This window comes from Microcebus murinus, chromosome 2 (assembly GCF_040939455.1).
Source record: "Microcebus murinus isolate Inina chromosome 2, M.murinus_Inina_mat1.0, whole genome shotgun sequence".
NCBI lineage: Eukaryota > Metazoa > Chordata > Mammalia > Primates > Cheirogaleidae > Microcebus > Microcebus murinus.
This window is the reverse complement of record NC_134105.1, coordinates 13,591,037-13,614,470: the sequence shown is the minus strand read 5'-3', so window position 1 is coordinate 13,614,470 and position 23,434 is coordinate 13,591,037. Positions and strand designations below refer to the sequence as shown.

The 23,434-nt window shown below is 35.2% G+C and overlaps 1 protein-coding gene across 24 annotated transcripts in view; it reads left to right on the top strand.

The window, feature by feature from the left end:
• The window catches only part of EIF4G3 (eukaryotic translation initiation factor 4 gamma 3), a 352,113-nt gene that overhangs the window by 167,482 nt on the left and 161,197 nt on the right, over positions 1-23,434 (top strand). For 6 of the 24 annotated variants that reach the window (XM_075994735.1, XM_075994717.1, XM_075994710.1 and 3 more), the window contains 4 exons: positions 5,640-5,735; positions 7,137-7,250; positions 10,676-10,708; positions 22,839-23,018. In XM_075994735.1, coding sequence (XP_075850850.1) covers positions 5,706-5,735; positions 7,137-7,250; positions 10,676-10,708; positions 22,839-23,018 — 357 coding nt within the window. In that variant the 5' untranslated portion in view covers positions 5,640-5,705. Of the gene's footprint in view, positions 1-5,639; positions 5,736-7,124; positions 7,251-10,675; positions 10,709-21,934; positions 21,956-22,838; positions 23,019-23,434 lie in introns of all 24 variants that reach the window. The other 18 variants (XM_075994744.1, XM_075994781.1, XM_075994756.1 and 15 more) reach the window with 6 other exon arrangements.

Here is a 23,434-nt window from a genome sequence, read left to right as displayed (position 1 = left end):
AAAAGATGTTAAATTTTATATTACATGTTTTCTACCACAGTAAAACAATTTTAATTAAATAAAGTTCGTTTAAACGCAATTAAAAATTTATTTTCTCAATTGCATTAGGCACATTTACATTGTTTAATAGTCACATATTATAAAATATATATAATATATAAGTATGTATATAAATATATAAAATAGCTACCATTTTAAGCAGTGTAGATAGAGAACATTTATAATCATGGCAGAAAGTTCTATTTGCATTGGTCGTATGTCACTGAAGAAGACAGTTCTCATGAGATTGAAGTTGCCTGGTGTAGCCTTTAAGGTACTATCTTTGTTCTTCTGTCCAGATTTAAGTAAACATTTGTTTCTTAGATGGAAGAGTTTCTCACTATTAATTTATATCCTGTAACATCTAGTAATAAGAATGAAGGAACATACATATATGAATATATACTTTTATATATATACATACTAATATAGAAAAATTTTGAAGCAAAATTAACTCCTACCAATGAATAGTAATAGCTTTTTCTTTGTTTGTTTTTGGTTTTTCTTTTGAGACAGAGTTTCACTCTGTTGCCTGGCTAGAGTGCCATGGTGTTAGCCTAGCTCACAGCAATCTCAAATTCCTGGGCTCAAGCCATCCTGTTGCCTCAGCCTCCCGAGTACTGAGACTACAGCGTGCACCACCACACCCAGCTAAGTTTTTATATTTTTAGTAGAGACGGAGGTCTTGCTCTTGCTAAGGCTGGCCTGGAACTTCTGACTTCAAGCAATCCTCCCACCTTGTCCTCTTCCCAGAGTGCTAGGATTATAGGCAGGAGCCACTGCATCTGGCCAATAGCCTGTTTTTTAAAGTTATTGGTATAGCTGTGTAGTCTTAATTGGATTTTAAAGTCATTTCCTAAGATGATAGAAATATATTTGCATCTAGTCCCTATACAGATTCAAATTTCACATTTCAATATTTTAACCAATCTGGATTTTGGGGCGGAGGGTATGAATTGAAGGTGTTAACTACCTTTTTCCCTAAATGATTATTTAGTTTTCCCAATATAATTTATTAATTTTGGTATTTTACTACTGATTTGAAATGCCACTAGTACATTCTATATATCTGTGGGTTTATTTCAGCATTCTCTCCCAGTATCATTCATTTCGTATCATTAAATATTCTGTATTTTACAAATTACTACAGAGGGCGATACACTGGCTGAGTAATGCTCCTTATATCTATCTCTTTATTGATTTAATAGTAAACTTCTTAAAGATTAAAATAAATAAAAAAAATAATCTTAGGCCTCAGTTATGCACGTAGCCCATAGCCTATCTTCATTTTGCTAGATTTCAATAAATGTTGTTGTTTCGACTTTTATTCTGATTTATGAGATTTTAATTGTGTTTAAAAATTATTTAGAATTTTGTAAAATAACAGACCTCCTACTGGATTTTCTAGTTTGCTTTTCATTTTTTTATTCTGTGTAGGGAGGACTGAAAGATAGAGGTTGTCTTTGTTATTTTATTTTTTTTTCTTTTCTTTTCTTTTCTTTTCTTTTCTTTTTTTTTTTTTTTTTTTTGAGACAGAATCTCACTTTGTTGCCCAGGCTAGAGTGAGTGCCGTGGCATCAGCCTAGCTCACAACAACCTCAGTCTCCTGGGCTCAAGCTATCCAACTGCCTCAGCCTCCCGAGTAGCTGGGACTACAGGCATGTACCACTATGCTTGGCTAATTTTTTGTTTATATATTTTTAGTTGGTCAATTAATTTCTTTCTATTTTTAGTAGAGACAGGATCTCGCTCTTGCTTAGGCTGGTTTCAAAATCCTGACCTCGAGTACCTTGGCCTCCCAGAGTGCCAGGATTACAGGCGTGAGCCACCACGCCCGGCCTTTGTTTTTAAAGAGACAAGGTTTCGGTGGTCTCACTCTGTTAGCATGCTGGAGTGCAGTGGCATGATCATAGCTCACGGCAACATCAAGCTCCTGAGCTCTAGCCATCTTCTTGTCTCAGCTTTTCCAAGTAGCTAGGACTACAGGTGTGTGCTACCACATCTGACTGATTTTTTAAAATTTTTTTATAGAGACTTGATCGTTACGTTGCCCAGGTTTGTCTCTCTCCTGGCCTCAAGCAATTCTCTTGCTTCAGTCTCCCAAAGTGATGGGATTGCAGTCATGGGCCCCCGTGCTTGACTCATCATATTTTTATTATAAAAAATAATCCTGTTGGCCAGGCGAGGTGTCTCACACCTGTAATCCTAGCACTCTGGGAGGCCGAGGCAGGAGGATCGTTTGAGCTCAGGAGTTCAAGACCAACCTGAGCAAAAGCAAGACCCCGTCTCTACTAAAAAAGTAGAAAGAAATTAGCCAGACAATTAAAATATATAGAAAAAATTAGCTGGGCATGGTGATGTATCCCTGTAGTGCCAACTACTTGGGAGGCTGAGCCCAGGAGTTTGAGGTTGCTGTGAGCTAGGCTTCTGCCATGGCACTCTAGCCTGGGCAACAGAGTGAGTCTCTCTCTCAGGAAAAAAAAAAATCCTGTTGATCCTTGGAAAGGAAAAACATATAATACAGAAGTGTATAAAAATATTTATTTAATAGTAAAACCTATAAGTTTCATCCTTTACCTTTCTTCCAACCCCCATTCATCTGAAGTAGCCAATGTTAAGTTTGCTGTATATCTCCTAAGACATTTTATCTTTATATGTGATGTGTGTACTATGTGCATTTATTTTTTTAAAAAAATTAACAAATAGGGTTCTTTTATACAAAATCCTACAATTTATATTTGTCACTTAATATTATATTATAGTCATCTTTCCATAACAATATATGTAGATTTCTCTGAGAGAGAGCTGAGTGAGGTACTGGCAAAATTTCTTCATCAAGTGCCACTGTTAAACATTCCATATTGTTGGTGGCACAGTGGCATACATTGTGACAGAACAATTACTTGCATGTGTGGCTACATCAGATATCATGCTTTGCATTTAGATGAAACTGCTTGTGTACAGAGTATGAATTAGCTCTTGGCATATATACAGTGTAAATATACTTGATTTTTAAAATCTGTTTAGAATAGAAGGCCTAAGCTATGAGAGAATAAATTATTTGTTTTATTAATAATCATTTGGGGAGCAATGATATAGACTGGAAAAGGCATATTGGGAATAGTATTGAGAGCCCCAGCTATTATTCTGGTCAGGAGGAGTGTTGTTACTGAATAAAAGATCTTTGTCTCTGAACACTAATTCATGTGCTGCTTTTTCAGTTGGTTGTGTGTTGCCTACTTTGGCTCGTTGTTGAAAATATTGTTAAAATTTTGAGAGAGGTCAAATACGGCTGTCATGTATATTTTGAGTGGATTACTTTTCCGTACTGTAGTACAGCCACTACGAGAGAGCAAAGTGCTCACCTAATTCTTTGAAGTATAGAAAGAGATAACATTTCTTCATGTTTCATTAAGTAGTATATTTCAATGTTATATTTAGTATTAATATCTTGACAGCTAGAAGCTTAATGCTTGAAAATAGCACCACATTAAATGTTGAGAATAATGCACCAAGATATATCTAAGTTCAGAGAGCCTCATTACTGAGTAATGATTTTCTTTAATTTAATAAATAATGAAATTGATGCTATATTTTAAGACTGTGTTCAAATGCTTTAATAGAACTTGAAGAAATATATTTCCAATTTCAGTGCTGCCAGAATTGATAAATTCATTCACCATTTTTTCTGAAGTTGAAATAGTCAAACTTCTACCCTTTAAGTATTTGAATGTGAAACATACATGTAAACTTAGTGTCTGAAACAGTGCTGAAAATAATCTTTGAGAAACCTTTTAATAATTTTTGGGTCATATTTGAACCAATTATCAACCATTTGCTAACATGAGATACTTACTGTTATTATTTTTCAATTTGCGGGCCAGAATTTGAGAACTAGAGTAAGAAAGGAAATCAACCTGGTGTTGAACCTTAATGTCAGTTGTAGAGATGACTATATAGGTTACCATGTTGAGACTTTGCCATATGTCTTCTGTGTCTAATATGAAACTGTTAATTTTGTTTTGTTTTTATTATTTGAAAGCTATGATGAATCTTTTTGAACATTTACTTTAAAATTTGCGATCCTTTCTGAACATTAATTAAATAGTCATCAGATCCCAAAAGTTGTATAAATCCTTTTTTCTTAAAGCAAAGTTATACTACTTTCTAGATATATCATTTATCTAGTTATCTTAGGTAAGACACTGAAATTTTCTGGCCCTTGATTTGCTTATTTGTAGAACTGGGATAGTTGTAAATAACAGTGATTGCTTAGTAATTTACTTTTATTTAGTCTTCACAAACTGCTTTGTGAAGATTTTTTTACATTCATGGGTTAGATAAATCAGTTGCCCAAACTAACAACAGTAGTATAGTAGCAGTGGTTAGGATTTGAATCCAAGTCCTGTGGTGCCCTGGGGTAGTATTTCATTTTAAACATGTTATAAATATGTATTTTTTTAAAATTCTATGGTACTCAGTTATTAGTCTATAACATTAACCTGGATTCATAATGAAAAGCTTACCTTTTTATTTGCAGAAAACCTATGGTAAGTTAGTATATGTATTTTATTATCACTTATTCTAGGCATTTATATAAAGTTCTTACTGATTGTTGATTTTTATGGGATCATGCAAAAGGATTAAGGTATACGCTTTGGCAAGATTATAGTATTAGTAGAACAGTTGACTATGTGGAATGCTAATTGTGTCTTTGAGATGTCTTCCTTAAGGAAAGCACAGTACAGCAGTAATAAGTTCTCTCAGCCATGTTTGATTTTGTTTGTGGTTTGGGCTGTCCATTTTAGAAATGGATTGACTGTAGGTCCTCTTTGCGCTTATGATTTCAAATAATTGCACCTACTCTATCTGCCATCTTTCTATGCCACCAAAATGGTGTGTATGAATGTCTTGCCCTGCCCTGCCTAATGCTCTTAAAGAGCATCAACAATGCCCAAAAGAGAGGCAAAGACCATGTTCTTATTAGGCCATGCTGCAAAATCTTCATCTAGTTTCTAAACTGTGATGATGAAGCATGATTACATTGGCAATTTTGAAATTATTGCTGGGAAATAATTTCACAGAGCGGGCAAAATGGTTGTGAACCTCAAGGCAGGTTAAACAAATGTGGAGTGATTAGCTCCAGATTTGATGTGCAACTTTGAGTTCAAAGATTAGAAAAATGACAGAATAATCTACTCCCGTGAGTCAGTTTGGTTTCATTGTACTGACAACCTTAGCTGGCATCATGGACCACAAAGAAGCAAGATGAAAACATATAGGGGGAAAATTCCTGGGATTATTTTCCTAGGGATGTAATACATATATATACAAATAAATTGCCTCAAAGGACCAAGAAAAAAACCAATAAAATAATAATTGCACCTAGACTTTGGTTTGCTGATGTCATTTTATCAGGAGGTTTACAATAACTTTAAAAAAATGCTTCTCTAATTCTGAGTTAGTGAATATTATGATAAAGTTTAATTTTTTTTAAAGATCTGTAATATACATTAATAACCACTTCTATAAACTTAAAAAAAAATCTTTGAGTTCCCAGTTTTTAAAAATATGATATTGTTCTTGCCATTCTTTGACAGACCCCTTATCCCTCTGGACAGAATGCAGGTCCAACCACATTGGTATACCCTCAAGCCCCTCAGACAATGAATTCACAACCTCAAACCCGTTCTCCGGTAAGTAAGCAGAAGCTTGTTCTAGATACTGTTCTCTACCTGTGTTTGTGTGCATAGTAGCTTGGGTTCTTTTGGCAGATATTTTTACTGGATTTTGGAAGTTTGTTCCAACATGATATTTTATTATTATTAATAGTACTATTATTGGTTAGCTTTGCATTTCCAGACTATACCTATAGGAATAATTTAAATTAATTAAGAAAAAGCAAGATGGAGTTTGTAATCTTTTTTTACTTTTCTGTGGCTTGACTTTCTTTTTAAAGCTTAGTAGCATTCAAGTTTACTTCATTTCAGCTCTTAATTTGTTAGTTGTACTGTTAATTCAGAAGAAGAGTGAAGTACAATGATTATATAAGTAAATTGAATTTTACTAATTAGACTTTCAAATTCCAGTGGTTTTAGAAGTAAGACTTCTGAATCAGCATCACTAGATCAGTTCTAACAATTTGACAGTGTGGGTATATGCATGACATATACCGGTGGGTGTATTCATTTCTTCAAGTGGTAAATAAATTGTCACACCAGTGTAAATGCTGTCATCCTCTTTGTTCATCTTTTGTATGGATTGCAATAAATACTACAAAGACTGCGAATTTACTCAAGGTTCATCCTTCTGTTTTCACAAAAGTGTACAATGACTTCAGCTGTCCATTCCTTAGAACGTCGGTTTCCTGCCCTGCATGATTACCTTTGGCTAGAAGGTGCTTCTGTAACATCTCACATTGTATATCTCACATCCCTCTTTGTACCTTAGCTCTGTGTATTATTCAGAATACAGGGATCTTCTTTTTTGTTCCCTCCCCCTGCTTTTTTGCCTGGAGTGCAGGAATACTTCATTGCATCAGCTCCTCCTGTTTATTTGGTTTTATGCATGAACTTAGAATTGTTGAAATGCACCATAAGACTTAGTCAAAGAACTAAGAGAACATAGACTGCACCAAAATGTAATCTCTCTTACCCTTTTCCTGTCTTCCTTTTCCCTATCACCCTGTTCTCCAATACCTGTTCTTAGATCCTGGTTCTCCCCAGGGGGTGGAGGAACCATTTTAAGGAGGTGGGACTTTGGTCCTAGTTGCCTGTTTACTTGTGTCTTTTTTTGCTTAAATGGTCAACAAGATGTCTGATGCAAGTTTTGTTCTGAGAGTGGTTTGGGAATGTGGACACTTGAGTACTTGGAGTGGGCCTGAGATCTCACAGGTCAGTTTAGATAGGCCCTGCTTCTAATCATTAAATATGGAACAGTATGGTAAGCTCTTATTGCAAAGAATTCTTTGGCCCTCTTCTCCCACCCCCCAACCCCTTTTCTAATTATTGAAAAAAAGAAAGAATTAAATTTACATGGTTAGAACTGGCTCAAAACCTGACTGAAGAGCTGCATCTCTAAACCAGTTTTTTTGACAGCCCAGCAGAACAGTGCCAATACATTGCACAGACAACTGGAAGAGGAGGAAGGTTTTGGAACAGACTCCCGTTTACAGGTCCTTGGCTGGAAGAGGCTGGATAAAATACTGCATTGTAAGCAATATAACAAACTGTACTTCTTGCAGGCAGTGGTGCCTCTGGCACTCATTATTTTTGACCACATCCATTTATTGGCTGATGAACAGAAATGCATTGATTGCTTCCTCTCAGAAAGTCTAACCTAGCATGGCAGTTTCTGCCAGGCATAGTGGGAAAAAGAATTAACAAATTGGGTGGGTCTTCTCTATTGGGAATTAGATAGGAATAATTTGGGGTTTAGATTTTTCTTTATTTTAAACTTGAAGTGAGTTATCCCTTTCAGATAAATTTGAATTCAAAAGATAAATTTCAAGGCTTCTTTTTACTCCTTTCAATTTTATAATTGAATATCAAAGGGGAAATTGTCTGTAGTTGTCAGCCATTTTTCTGTGGTCATAAACTCTTCAGATACTATCCTCTATGCAGTTTTTGCCATCTGCTCTGTTAGTGACCATTACCACCCCCATTACTAAAAACCACACACATAACATTCCATTACATACCCCAAAACAAGTGCAAGACTAGCAGACCCCAGACTACTCTTGCTTGTTGTTTTGGGTTCGATTTTCTTTATTTCATTTGTGTTGGTGCTGGGAGGGTGAAGTTGGGGTATGAAATTTGGCAGGATTGCATTTTCTGTTTACATCCCAAGTTGTCATAGTCTAGTCTCATCCATCTCACAGCTGTCCCAACTGGTGAGGAGAGGTAAGCTGTTATACTAAGGAAAGGCCTCTTCCTGTGGCTTTGTAGAGCAGCTAAAGCTTACTCCATTCTATTTCTGCATTAATAGGCCATTGGCAATTGCACAGTTTAGGCTTTTCTGTTCTTCCCTGGACAGCTACCTTTGCAATCCAACTGGCTTCAATGGCCCCCTTCCCTGCTTCAGGTTATCTTTGTGCCTGTTTTTCTATTTGATACTTAGTATCTTAGTTAAATTCATAATGTGGAAAGAAAATCTTGTTAAAAAATAAAAAAATACTAATAAGCTTCCTGTCTGTTCCATTTTCTTGTTGTAGTGGAACTTTTTAAACAGTTTATTTTTAAATAGCTTGTCTTAAATAGTGAAGCCGTTGAATACTTAATTGGGAGAGGGGGATAGTTTGGCTTTTGCAGTAACTATAACCTTTGGTTATTTTCATAATTTGTGGTGCTAAGTGCCAAAATGACATGAATGTTATGTTGGCCATGCTCAGTTAACAACTGTGCACAGAAAGGGTGAGTGAGTGAGTGGGTGGGTGGTATTAACATTGGATCCAAGTTCACAGAAGGCTGCTTTCCTTTATATCTACAGTCCTCACCATCTTAAAGATCCCTCTAAAAAAAAAGAAAAGATGAAAGAAACAAAAGTTTCTATTGTTAATATGAGCCAGCAGCGACTACAGTTTGTTCTGTTGCTTACAGCTACCCATAGGATTAAGACTATTCTCATTTCAAATGAAAAACTCAATAGCCAATGGTGACTAGTGCAAAATAGACTAGGGTACTTTCCCAGGGCACTTTCCCACTAACTTGTGATTTTGTTTTTGTTTTTGTTTTTACATATATGTATAATTTTATAAGGTACTCCTCTTATTCATAGAAAGTTCTCTTTTGACTGGAACATTCTAAATGTATAAAGTTTCATCTTTTATTTTAGAGCCTTAGAAATGGGACCTTTCTGTGGAACAGTGATAAGACAGGTACTGCTGTACTCAGGTTAATTTTTTAACATGGCCATTCTCTCCCATTTTCTTCAAAAGTGTCACAAAGAAACATCTCACACCCCCTACTTTCATAGCACATGGGTGGTATTGGCTATTCTTGAAACTTGATGTTGGTAGTATAGATATGATCTGTTTTCTTATCCTAATTGGAAAACTAAAAATATAAGACCTCAGTTTCTTGGAAGAGAAAATTTTCTGCAAAAACGTAGCTACTGATTATCATCATTCTGAAAAACTGTATTACAGTGATTAGCCAAATGTGATGACTGACCTAACATACCCTAGGCGTGTAAGTCATTAAAACACTTTCCTTACTTGAACAGTAGGTGACATTTTAGCTTCCACGTGAATTCTTGATAGAGCTGTCTTCAGCTGTCTCCTACATTGTGGCCATGTGATCTACTGCAATTTGTTGACATTTTAAAATATGAAATAATAGCAATTGGGGAAATAATTCCAAATCTCTTGCAAATCACTATTGTACATAATTTAAATCTGAGCATGAGGGATTATTTCTTAATCTTTAATTCATCTGTAGTGATAAGCTCACAAAAGGAGGGCTATATAGAGGAAATAAAACAACTGAAGGATATGTATTTTAGTTCCTTAAGTACATTAAATAAAAACCCTGTATGATTTACATTCAATACTATCTTGATATTTTCTTTTCACTATTCAGAGGTGGTTTACATTACAGTAGTTAATGTATTAGTAGCCAGTTTATGGCTCTACATACTTCAATATTTTTCTCTGTCTTCTTTAGTTAAAATGTTTTGGGAGCTAAATTTTGCTCTGATGAGCATATATATTTGATCTTAGAGGTTTGGCAATGAAAATTTCATTGATGAAAAAGCTTTTTCTTCCATTCTGAGTTAGGGGAAGAGTTAGGATTTATATTATCCACTTTTAAATACTCTTTGAATTATGTTTTGTTTTGCCTTTATTCTCAGATAACAATAGGTACTTTTGTACAGTGGTTTGCTGTTGTCTGTAAATAGTAATTGAGAAATATGACTTATTGACTCTTCTTTTCTTCCTGAGCCTAAAATAGTACCACTTTGATTAATCATGTTAAAGACTAATGTTCTTGACTAGCTGTTTGCCTTGACATGCCGGTATTAAACTTTACAAGTTATGCATTTAAACTCAAATATATATATATTATTGTAAAATTTTATTTTTTAATTCTAAGAAGTAAAGGAAGATATTGAAACTTCCATTTCATGTGTAAGATGTTCCATTTAACCTAAGAAAATTTGCAGTTAGTCTTATTATATTTGTTATTTCCTGCTGGACTTTGTAATTATCTCCTGGCTATTTCTTGTAATGTAAAAACATTTCTCATTTCCTCCAGTTATATCAGTTACATATAATAAATTTTATTTTCATATGTTTGTATTAATATAACCACTTAGTGTTTCAAACTTGTTTTTGCCTTATTTTTGTTTTTTTTTTCTTAAAATATTCCTATCAGAAAGTGCCCTACCTGCCTAACAGCTTAGCTGTTTTTGTCCCAGCTGATAAATGACAAACTATCCTGGTAGTGGTGTTAACCTGTTGAATCTTAGTACCTGTCTGTCACTGTCCTGCAGCAAAGCTTTGACTGTTTTGTGTTTTTTTTTTTTCCCCCTTGTGGGTTTTTTCTTTTGGCATATTGTGTGACATTTTGGTTTTTGTTGTGGTGTTTCTGACTCTTTGTGCCTTTCCTTTTGTGTTTGTTTTCCCTCCTTTTCTCAGTTTGCAGCGGGGCCTCGACCTGCCCATCATCAGGTACTGTACCCTTGCCCCTTCACTATCACCCTTAACAAATTAGGTGGGGGCTTTAGTAGCTGCTGACTCTTAGAATGCTGCCATCCCATGGAACAACTCAAATTACTCTTTTCAAGAGTAGCTTCTATCTGATATAATTCAGTTCCTTTTGTCCTTCACTAATTTTACTGCATTTTGTTATTAACAAACCAGTTTGGTTCTGTTTATAGCACAGTTTAAAAATACTACAGTTTTTTCTTTCCAAAAAGAGATTGTTTTGTAATTTTACAACCTTAAAAATTTTAGATATATTAAGTCCTTACAGATTTTGTGGATATCTGTATTAAGTTTAATTTTAACTGAATGGAGCAGGCAACATTCTAAGGGTTTTCTGTTAACATTATGACTTAACTTGTATTGATGTATATAAAATAGCATTAGTATTTCTAAAACCACTTAATCTCAGTTACTAACTTAGACCTAATAACGAATTGATTAACAATAATGTATATTCATTTGATGAATAGAATTATCTTTATTTTTAGGATACATCGAAAATAGCTATCTTATTATATTTTAATATTTTTAGCCTGTATTTTTAAAATGAAGTAATTATATAAATTAAAATTTTTAAAATATATATGCCAACAGTACACTATTTAGCAAGAATCTACTACAGGTGGCAGAATGGGAGAAACAGAAAGACTTGCAGGGCCCCCCAAGACCCCAGTAGTTTTTTATGAAGTGTTATGAAACATTTTCTCCTGCTATAATAGAAAGAGCCTTGGTTTAATGTCTGTTTGTTCGGATCACCAGCTCTGTATAAGGATCATGTAAGCAGCTGTGTTAAGCAGTTCTTTTTCTGAGCCTCAGTTTCTTCATATGTAAAATGGGGGAAATACCTGCTACACTAGTGATAATGTATGTAAAGTATCTGACACAAACTAAGTAGTCAATAAATGGTAGCTATTTTTAATATTATTGTTATGCAACACAGTATTTACCTATGGTATCATAATTAGAATTCTTATTTATTAGTAAATGGATGTTGTTTAATTGAAGGCTTTCATTTTTATCTTGAATGATTTAATGTAAAACTCTGTTTATTAAAATGTAGTCCTTCCAATTTGGAAGATGTAAAGCCAGAGCAAATTCTGAGTTGCTAAAAGTACTTTGCAGAACAACTAACAGCTGGTTATGTGAGTTAGATGGCTATAATTCAGAGGTATTTTTTAGTATTGAGAGATAGTATTGTAAAGTGCTTTAAGAGCTTATACTTTGGCATCAGCTAGACCTAGGCTTGATTCTTTGTTATTAACTTGGATAAGTTATTTACTGCTCTCAGTCTCAGTTTTGTCATCTGTAAAATGAGATGGGACAGTAATACTATCAAAATTGATGAAGAGTAAATAAGATAATGAAGATAAAATGATTAGCAGAGTGTTTGGCGCTCAGTAAGAATCCAGGATGTGTGATTACTACCACTGATAATAAAGATAGTAGTCCCTTAAATTAAAGAGTGAAATTAGTCAAGGGCCATAGAGGCAAGGCTTAAATTTTAATCCAGGGTCAAGCCAAATATTTCTAAGAGAGAAACCTGGAGGAATCTCTAGAAGCAGAGCAAAACCTGGGCACAGTGGATCACATGTGTAATCCCAGCACTTTGGGAGGCTGAGGCAGGAGGATTGCTTGAGGCCAGGTGTTTGAGACCAGCCTGGGCAACATATCAAGAACCTGCTTCTACAAAATTTTTAAAAAAATTAGCGGGGCATGGTGGCATGCACCTGTAGTCCTAGCTACTTGGGAGACTGAGGCAAGAGTATCACTTGAGCGTGAGAATTTGAGGTTAAAGTGAGCCATGATGTGCTACTGCACTCCAGCCCAAGCAACAGAGCCAGACTCTGTCAAAATAAATAAATAATTGAAAAGATGCAGAATGAAAAGAAACTATTTATTCATGAAGTAAGTGCTGAGAAGGAATTAGGGGGAAAATGTTTTCTGAGCTCCTTGATGTAAGGCTCCCTTTAATTTCTTTGTTCATTTGCTTGTGTTTTTTAAACTTTGTTTCTTTCATAAAGAATTTCCAACAGCTTAAGGCAGACTATTAGTAGAAGGAATTAACATTATCTTTGGCCCCAAGTATTTTGACAAATTGTCTGCAGTGTAGACTGTTGGAATGATGAGTTAAATTTGAAACAAGAGCCATATTACTAAATAGCCCAGGCCCCACTTCTTATTACAAGTAGCCAGTCTCTTAATGACTGTTAATCATAAATGTTAAGTTCCTAATAATGTAGCCTGAACACCACTTGTGTTCAGTAGCAGTGGTACTCAAATTAACATATTGTATATAAGTACTTATAGTCAGCTTTAGGAAATTCTGTTTTCTAAGAAAAACTTTTTTATGAGCCTTAAAGACATGTGATACATTTTCTCTTTCCTTAATTCCAGTAATAAAGGAAAACTTTGAGAAATCTTTATGAGAAAAGACAATGATTTCAGTCCCCAGTTTTCACATGTAATATGCCTCTATACAGTGTTGGCAGATTGGTCTTTCTTTTAGCTGTAGGATGATGCTAGTGAAATTATGGCTTGTTTTGATTATTTAAAAAATAAAAGTATAGGTGTGTCTTATAGTTATTATTTATTGATTAGTAAGAAAAATAATTGCTTTCTGACAATAGTTTTTTTTTTTTTTTTTTTTGAGACAGAGTCTCACTTTGTTGCCCAGGCTAGAGTGAGTGTCATGGTGTCAACTTAGCTCACAGCAACCTCAAACTCCTGGGTTCAAGCAATCCTGCTGCCTCAGCCTCTCGAGTAGCTGGGACTACAGGCATGCACCACCATGCCTGGCTAATTTTTTTTATATATTTTAGTTGGCCAATTAATTTCTTTTTATTTATAGTAGAGACAGGGTCTCACTCTTGCTCAGGTTGGTTTTGAACTCCTGACCTTGAGGAATCCCTCCGCCTCCACCTCCCAGAGTGCTAGGATTACAGGTGTGAGCCACCACGCCCGGCTGTGACAATAGTTCTTGAAAATGAATTCTTGAGATGCAGCATAAATCCAGGGCAATGATTTTGAACACAAAAAATTAAGGTCACTGACATCAACACCAGTTAAATTCTTTTCATTATGCCACAGAGAACTAAGTGCGTAAAGGTGTTTATACCCTTGGCTGAGGTAGCAACAGTAGTTATCTTGGAGAAATAGAGGAAGAGAAGAGACATGGGGTGGAGGTAACTGAACTGGCATTGTGTATGGTATAGGGTAAATTATTAGAAAGAGGTTGCTGTTCTACATCCATGTGGGGCCAGTTTGGTTTGTTTCATTATGGAATAGGTAACTAATTAGCTTTTTGGGTAGGATAACCAGCTATGAAAAACTACCCTGTAAATTGTAGTTCATTTAGTAACCTTTGGGCTGTAAATGCCAGTAGAATTCCTGCAGTGACAGAGACTAAAACAACTCCTGCGTACCTTTCCAGATACCCTCCATGGAGGTGATACTATTTCCCATTTGGGAAATCTGAATTTATATTTCAGAGGATTTTCTCTTCAGATCTAATTTATGGAGAAGGAGATGCTCATCTTATAAAACCAAATATAGAGAGTTGTGTAATGAAAACCAAACAGTGAATAACAAACATTGAGTGGTATACAGAGAATATACTTTTAAAGGGCAAACATCTACAACCTGGAATATTTTTGATTTGTTGTGCTTAAGACTTAAAGTTGAATTGAAGGGACAAATGGCTTTTTTCATCTGTGATTGCATACATTGGCCAGATAGAATTATTAATAAACCAAGGGTTAGAATTAGCTTTGAGACTAGTGAACACATTTCTCATCATTCTGATCACTTACATCCTTTCATGCTTTGATCTTATTTTTTTAAAAATAATTTTATGTTGGATGATGTTTGCTATGATTGTTATTTCTAAAGTTCACTAGCAAGTATATAACTTTTTGTGGATGCTCAGTAAAATATGCAAAGTATGTTCTGTAAACATTGCAGAGAATATATCTGTTATACAAGTAGGCTATTTGAAGGTAATTGCTTGTGAAAGGAATACATCATTCAGTTTAGTAATCTAGAACCTATATGTTTTTTTCCTATGTAAAATGAGGCTATCGGAATTAAAGTGAAGCAAAAATAACAAGATTTTAAATGGCAAATGTTTTTTCTTTGTTCTTAATAGAACCAAGAAACTGCTATAGAGGATATGTTTCTTGGAACTACCTTTATTTAGATGATCTTTAACTTTGGTGAGCAAGCAGTCTTTTTTTAGTCCCTGCAAATCAGGAATATTATGCTCCAATTAGGATTGTGTCAGCCACATCTTCCTTACTATTAGTTTTTGTCTTTTACAGGGATTCCTTAGGTTAATAAGGATGTTCTTTCTGTATTTTATAATCTGAAGAGCTCTTAGAATTACAGTTTTCTCCAAAGGTAAAACAAGAAATGCTAACTCATTTTATATGTAAAACACTCTCTGCTTTAGAAGTATGTCTGTCAACTATTTTTGCATTGATGCTTGAATATCCCAAGGTAACTAGAAACTCAAAGAACAGAAAGTACACTCAATTAAAACAAGCCACTTGGTATAATTTAAACTCTGGCTTATAGTGTTTATTTCGTGTACTTGGTCATTTGAATTTGTGTAGTTTTTACTAAATTACTTCTGTTCCCTGTCCTTATTTTACTTTGGGGTTTCACAGTAGAGGTCAAGTGTTGGTTATATGCTATGACTGAGTAGTCTTTTCATTATGAGAAATGCCAGGGAATTGATATTTAAAAGTATTCATAGGCTAAAGACATGCTGCAATTTGTTGACATATGATTTTAGTTCACATAGTTTTCACAAATGCTGAATAATGTGCTGTATTCAAAGCAATTGGATTTACCATAAACAAATAATGAGCTTCATAAAACTCTAGTATGTGGTGGTGGTAGTGATGGTGGCAGTAGGAGGAGGAGGAGGAGAAGAGAGGAGTATGTATCATCAAGGAATATGTTACTTGGTGGCAAGCATTGAAACTGTGCATGGTTTCCTGTTGCAGTTTGGTTCTTTCTGCAAAATAAATGAATAAAATAATAAATAAATAAAACGAACAGCTGGTTTATGTTGATTTTATTTTTTTTTTCACTAAGACCCTTAAAGTTTTCTCTACTGAAAGTTGTGCTGTTACATTTCTGTTTGAGATTATGTTTATATTGCTGTAGGCAGTTTCTTAGATCTAGAAATTATAATAAATTAAGGCTTGGGGCTTGCCTCTGGGGCCTGACCTGACAAATCAGAGTTGAGTGGACATAAATGGAAAAAACCAGATCAAGCATCTATAGAGACTTATGACTAGAACTCATACATTTTTTGGAGGTTGATGAAAGTCAGTAATGGGCAGTTTTATCTGGTATCTTGTTCACAAGTAGTTGAGGAGTGGCAGCATAGATAATGAAGAAAATATATGTTGGGAACCAACAAAACTAGAATTCAGTTTCAGCCTTACTAGAAATTATCCTTGAGCCTCAGCTTTCTTATCGGTACAATGGGTAAAATATGCTCATAATATAATATTGAGGTGTTATAATAACAACACCTATTTCCTACAGGTGTTATAAGGATAAAGTACTGGCCTATCATAGTGTCTGGCACGTAGTAAAGACCTTGATAAGTGTCAGTTTCCTTTAGCAGTAAGATAGCCTGGCTTTCCCCTTTTCCCAAGTATTTTCTAGCTATGAATGAAGTAGTCTATAAGAATGCTTGTTTCCCAGACTCTCCTTTATGAACCAACATAATACCTCTTGTTCCTGACGTAACCTTCTAGGGCAGCACTGTGTAATAGAACTTACTGTGATGATGGAAATGTTCTGTACCTGCACTGTTTAATTCTGTAGCTCTACTAGTCACGTGGCTATTGAGCGCTTGAAATGTGGCTAATACAGCTGAAGAACTGAATTTTTAATGTAAGTACTCAAATATAGCTAGTGGCTACTGTATAAGACAACTCAGCTCTAGGGCTTACATCTCCTGATTCTTAGTGAAACCTAAATTATATAATATTGATGCATGCAGGGAAATACAGAAAAATTAGACTGGAATAACCTTCATTATAATTTTTTTGTGAATCAGCAGACTATCAGATTGATGTCTGAGTGATATCCCATTATATGGACGCCTTACATCTTTGCTCTTTGTAACTGTTCAGAGAATCAGTACTACCATTCAAGAGAACTTGAGACTTTTAAAAGATATTCACCAAAAAAAAAAAAAAAGAAATAAATAAATTCCTAATGCAAATTTTGCTGTTTATCTTTCTATTAGGCTTAACTATATATTGCATAAAGCTAGGGCTTTCAGAAGCATGTTTTTGATATGCTTTTTATTACTTTACAAATTAATAACAGGCATACCTCGGAGATACTGCAGGTTCAGCTCCAGACAATTGCAGTAAAGCAAATATCTCAATAAAGTGAGCCACAAATATTTTGGTTTCCCAGTACATATAAAATTTGTGTTTCCTCTATACCTTAGTCTGTTAAGTGTGCAATAGCGTTATGTCTAAAAAAAAGGTGTGGACTTTAAATAAAAAATACTTTATTTCTAAAAAATGCTAACAATCATGTGAGCCTTGAGTGAGTTATAATCATTTGCTGATGGAGGGACTTGCCTTGATGTTGTTGGCTGCTAACTGATCAGGGTGGTGGTTGCTGAAGGTTGGGGAGGCTGTGGCAATTTCTTATAAGACAGTGAAGTTTGCCACATTGATTGACTCTTCCTTTCACGAAAGATTTCTTGTTAGCACACAGTGCTTTTTTATAGCATGTTACCCACATTAGAACTTCTTTTAAAGTTGGAGTCAGTCGTCTCTAACCCTGCCACTGCTCTGTCAACTAAGTTTATGTACTATTATAAATCTTTGTGAGCACAAGCTGTTGGGAAAATGGTGCTGATAGACTTTCTCAATGCAGGGTTTCCACAGACCTTCAATTTGTAAAAAACAGTGTCTGTGAAGCACAATAAAGAAGCAAACTGCAATAACGTGAGTTATGCTTGTACTCAGAGTTTTTTCCCCACATGGGAAAAGCAGATATGATTGAGTGGGATTTTCCTACTTGCTGAAAATGAACACGTTGTTTTCAGAGAATTTCTGATTATGTAGTTTGTTAGAAATGTCTGTGTTTAGATGCTTTCAGTGAGCAAAGTCATGAAAAATGATATAATTACCAGCATCTTTAAGTACCATTTATTAACCAGTGTTTTTGACCAGGAAGCTTTGGGTAATGGTACAAATTACTACATCTTTAGGAGGATTTGCCAAGAGGCTTTTCTTCTAGCTTCTTGGGTATTCCTGGGGATGTAATCAATCATGAGTACCCTAAATTCAGCCTCTGTTTTAAATGTATCCTACCTCTTTGGATCTGCCCAAAATACTACCTTAAATGAGAGCTGTCACCTTCCCTTGCCATTCTCCTGGCAAAGCAGTAAATTATTGAAAGACAAAAGACATAAGACAAATTGAAATGAAGTTTAGGAGATGATTCTTACCTTATGCATGGTTCTCTCTTTTCTGTCTCTCCCTTCTCAGCATTTTGGTCTGTGATTTGTACACATGACATTTCTGTCGAATTTTCTGATCGTCATGTAGTTTGACATTGCATGATATGGTCAAAATCTAAAAAACTTTGTGCAATCCAAAATGAAGGATTGAATTTAGCCAGATAAATTTGCAAAGGAACAAAATACAAAATCCCCTATATGAGCTTCGGAGCACAACTGTGTAAGAGTTAACGCACAGAAGTGAATAGCATGGCTTATTTAGCTAGGTTGGGTGTGAAGAAGATTGAAAAGTTTTAAATGAGTATAACTCAGTTCCAAGTTGCAGTAAAAATATGGCTGATGAAAGAGCTCCTGTGATTCTTAATTTCATTAATGGAATCCTAGTTGGCAAGAATAAGAGAGGTATATTGTCCTTTCATTCAGCAACAAATATTTTTTTTTCACTTTTATTTTTATTTTGGCATATTATGGGGGTACAGATTTTAAGGTTTCAATAAGCAACAAATATTTTTTGAGTGAGTGCCAAGTATATTCTGGGCAGACCTCACCTGGTTATTTGTGTCTGATTCTTTATTTAGTGAGACTGAGCAATGGGATCAGATTGACAGTGGTCTGAAAGTTGGCAGTGATGGCAATCTTCAGATAACTTAGAGGTCTATCACTTATGGAGAACAATTTGACTTCATTGTGGTTTTAGGGATAGACATTGGACAAGTGGTAGGTAAGATAGAGAGAAAAATTTGGGACCAGAAGGAAGACTTTTGCAGTATCAGAATTCCATTTAGCTATGAAAAGGATTTGTGCCTTGAGTTACTAAGTTTCATATCTCCATATCTCTAAGGCCATATTGTAAAAGGCATTCAAACTTTTAGGCTGTTGTAGAGACGAAATGGCTTGTACTGTCTTTCAGTCCAGGAGTTTGTTAATGATTCTCCACCACTCAGCTGAGAAGTAAAGGAATTCAGAAGGATTGCAAGCAGTTTGGGAAAGCTCAGTCATACATTTCCTTTAATATTGTGTGGTTTACTGCCATACCTGCCCATCTGAGAATCTGAATTTCTTGCACTACCATTAAATCTAATTATGCAGTTTCAATTGAGTGGTTAGGAATGAGTACAAAAGAGAATTCATCTATTTTTAATTCCTTGCATTTCTAGCCATTACAGCTTTTCTAATCCTACAGATATTAGAGTCTCTGCTGGTATATGTGTGAATGTTTGTGTGTGTGATGCTGTATTTTTAATAGGATAAAACAATTTCCAGATAGCTTGCTTGTCCTTGTAAAATTATTAATGCAGTGAAGTTGAGTAAAAGTAGGTCTGTAAAATGGTGTGTCAAGGATGTAAAAGCATATGAACAAGTTTTAATTACTTCAAGGGAGATAAAAAATTAGAGTCATGTAAGTGGAACAAACTTGTGTTCTTAAATGATAAACATGAGTTTTGTGAAGTAACTGGTGGAGCATTTTTCTTACCAGGAATCAGTTATTGTTGAGGGATGTGCTGCCCATTTAGTATAGTTGGATAAAAATTCCACCACATTCCCTTCAGCCTTTCTAAAGAAAAGATTTCCTTTGACTGACCATACTTGTTTGAAAATATGGTGATATTCCATTTCATATGAGGCAGTATATGTAACAGTTAAAAGTACATGCCTAGAACCTGTGTTTATATTACAGATGGGGGACCTTCATTCAGCAAGTTATTTAATCTCCTTTTTCCTCAGTTTCCACATATATCAGATGGCGTGTTAATAATAGCACGTGCCTTAGAGGTTGGTTGTGAAGATGAGTTAATATATATGTAAACTGCTTAGGGTGATGCCTGGTGGCTAGTAAGTGTTCCATAAAGCTTTACTGTTGTTATTTAATGTGCTTGTGTAAATACATTTCTTCCTAGCTTCAAAGCTGAAATCTTAGTGTATAAAAATTATTGTATGTCAGTGTAACCACAGATTTTGTGTTGTACTGGCTCAGCTGTATGTTAATATTAGGAGTATCATTAGAAACACTGTTTCTGTTTGAAAAATTGCTGAAGAAAAGTTGCATACTATTCAGAAACCTTGAATGAGAGGTAACCTCAGTTACTCTGGACAGGCTGCTTAAAATTCCCACCAGAAGAGTTGGCAAATAGTGGTAGGAAAAGTCCTCACATATAGACTATTTAAAATTATAGGGAAACTTTGCCTGTGTCTATTTTTCTTACTTTACATAAGTTACTAGGTTAGTTTTTTCTCTTCTCCCTTCACTACCATATGACACCATGTCTCTTCAGGCAATATATGAGTGCTTTTGGCATAATTTGATGATAATATGGCCACTTTAGATTATCACCTGTGTCCATTTGATACTCTCCGTGTATTGGCTGCCTTCTAGAGTTGATGGAGAAGGATCTTTGTATCCACTGCATCTGACATCTAGTAATGTTCAATAAGTTGAGCAGATGAGTGACTCTCCTGTCCTTTAGGCATGTAACATTTTTGTGGCTCCTTATATGTTAACCAGGTTATAAAAATGTTTTTTATCCCTGAAATGTGTTTACAGTTAACATAGATTGATATAGAATAGATTCTGTCTATTATGTAATTAAGAGAAGTGAGTCCAGTAATGGGTGGTTTACTGCTTCAGTATTCTGTTTGCAGCTGACAAAAATTGTTGTGTCACCAAAGCTGGTGTAGTGGAGATAATTACTACAAGACTTGCTGTAGTTGTAGCCCCAGCTCAGGTTCCCATGTTATCAACTTTGTGCTTTCTTTTATTCTCTATCAACTACTCTTTGTTGCAGCATTGGATTCCCCCATTCACTCCATTCTTCTGCTATACCTTTCTGTCTGTTGCTTTTCTGTGACTTAATCTCTTTAGGGCTTTCTTTGCCCTGGGGTATGAAGGCTGAATGGAGATGAGCCTTGGACTTAGATCCCAATTTTCCCACTTGAGCAGAAGATGAGAAGTTACTTACACCATCTCTGTGGGTAGCTTGATGCTTAAGAGTAGGATAGGATAAGACCTGAATGGGCCCAAAGGTCAAAGCTTGCCTTTATTTGGACTGGTAGCAACACTCACATCTGGAATTGTGAGACAATTCAGGGTATTATGGAGCTAGACCATATTTTAACATTCTCTGTTTTAGAGCTATAAGTGGCTTCTTACATGCCTAATTAGTTGAAAAAGAGCAAGTTTCTGTCATGAAGAGTCTGATATGTATTGAAAAGATTAGTTATCTCTCAGGACTTTTGTAAACTTCAGAATAACAAATGACACTGTTATTAGTAAGTCTTATCTCCATTCAAGATGGAGAGAGATCATAGAGATGCTAAATAATGCCAAATTCTATAATGGGTGTTCTTGAGAGGCAAGAATAGGAATCTGTAGTCCCAACTGTACTTTTGCCACCAAGCAGACATTTCATTTCACACTGCTATAACTTGTGGCTACTGTTAGAAGATTTTTTTTGCCATTGAATTTATTTATTTTCAATTAAATGTAATTCTTTGATCCTATGTGTGCTTGAATTCTCAAGTGGAGAATTGCCATTCTGATTTTCTAGTTGTCTTTCTTCTCCTATTACTATTCAATAGAAAGATATTTTTGTTGAGCTGCATGCTATAGTACCCCTTCCAACTGATCTGTAAGCTTTTCCATTGGCTTTCTTTCTGTTTCCTGCTGCTTTCTTGCTTCATAATTGAAGGGAGGATTCAGACCCATCCAGGTAACAAACTACTGGTTCTGCATGGCCTCTTTATTACTCTGTTTCCTTATTATTATTACAAGGAGATTGCTGATGAATTGATACATTCACACTGGAAACTTACTATTGGTGTATTATTTCAAAGCTTTTTTTTTTTTTTTTAAGCCTGCAGTGGGAATGTAATAACTACAGATAGGGGTTGCTATTTGGGAGATTTGATCCCTGCTCATTCTAGACCATTCTTAGGCCTGTCTCAATTCTCTACTTTTATTGCAGACTGTTCTAGAAAGCAAAATTGAGTTCAGTTTAGTATGGAATTGTATCACCTTTTTGAAAAATAAGGCTTAATTCAGCATGTGACAGCCCTACAGATGGTTTTCATTTAATTTGAACTTGATAACTTGGATGCAAAATTTTATGTTCAGAGAGATTTGTTGCTCTTTGAAGTATTTTATAAATTGTGGTAGTTTTTTAGGGGACTGTTTTTAAGTTTTAATGAGTTGATAATGAGCCACCTACTTTTTATGAAAGCCAGTGCTTTTATACAACAGAAAAACTTTTAGAGAGACAGTAGCTATCCTTTTTGTTCTATTTCATTATAAATTTTAAAATTACTAATAAATATTTATGGTACAGGATTTTAAAATAGCTGATACTTAGTTGAGATTTCCTTACTATTTTCAAATGTGTAATGACATTGATCAGAACTTGACCTAGTATGATATATTTTTGGGGAACCCAGCCATAGGTAATTTATTCTCTTTTCATGAATATTGTATTTATAATTCAAGTTGATCAGGTTTTTGTTAGTGGGGAAAAAGGAGAAAGCTCAAGATAGTAAAGTTTATATATTCCCCTTTGTAAAAAAAAAAAAAAAATTTTTTTTCCTTTCTCCCCTTCCCAGTTTTTCCAGAGGCCTCAGATACAGCCTCCTAGAGCTACCATCCCAAACAGCAGTCCTTCCATTCGTCCTGGTGCACAGACACCTACTGCAGTGTATCAGGCCAATCAGCACATCATGATGGTTAACCATCTGCCCATGCCGTACCCAGTACCCCAGGGTCCTCAGTACTGTATACCACAGGTAAGTAACTCTTGGTCTGGATGGCTTAGCAATAGAGTGGGAATTAACCCAGATTCTTATCAGAAGGAGCTGGGGGGGATGGTGTGTTCTTGGTGATGTGTGAACTTTTCTGTTGGTTTTAAGTCTAGCTATTTTGTCATTTTCCAAAATACTGTATGGAGATATTTCTACGTCTCTTAAATTTTCTAAGATGATAGAGAAGTTGTTTTCATTTCCTAGCTTTCTCCCATCGCTTCCCCACAGCCAGTTTCTCTAAAATGGATTCAGTAATTATCTTGTTCCTATGATATCACTTAATGTAATTGAAAACTACTAACCTGATATCATTTTACATTGAGCTGATGTCTGCCTGTGCACTGATTTGCTGTATGGCTTTACCTAAGATGAACCTTTTTCTTTATCTTCATTGCATCTTG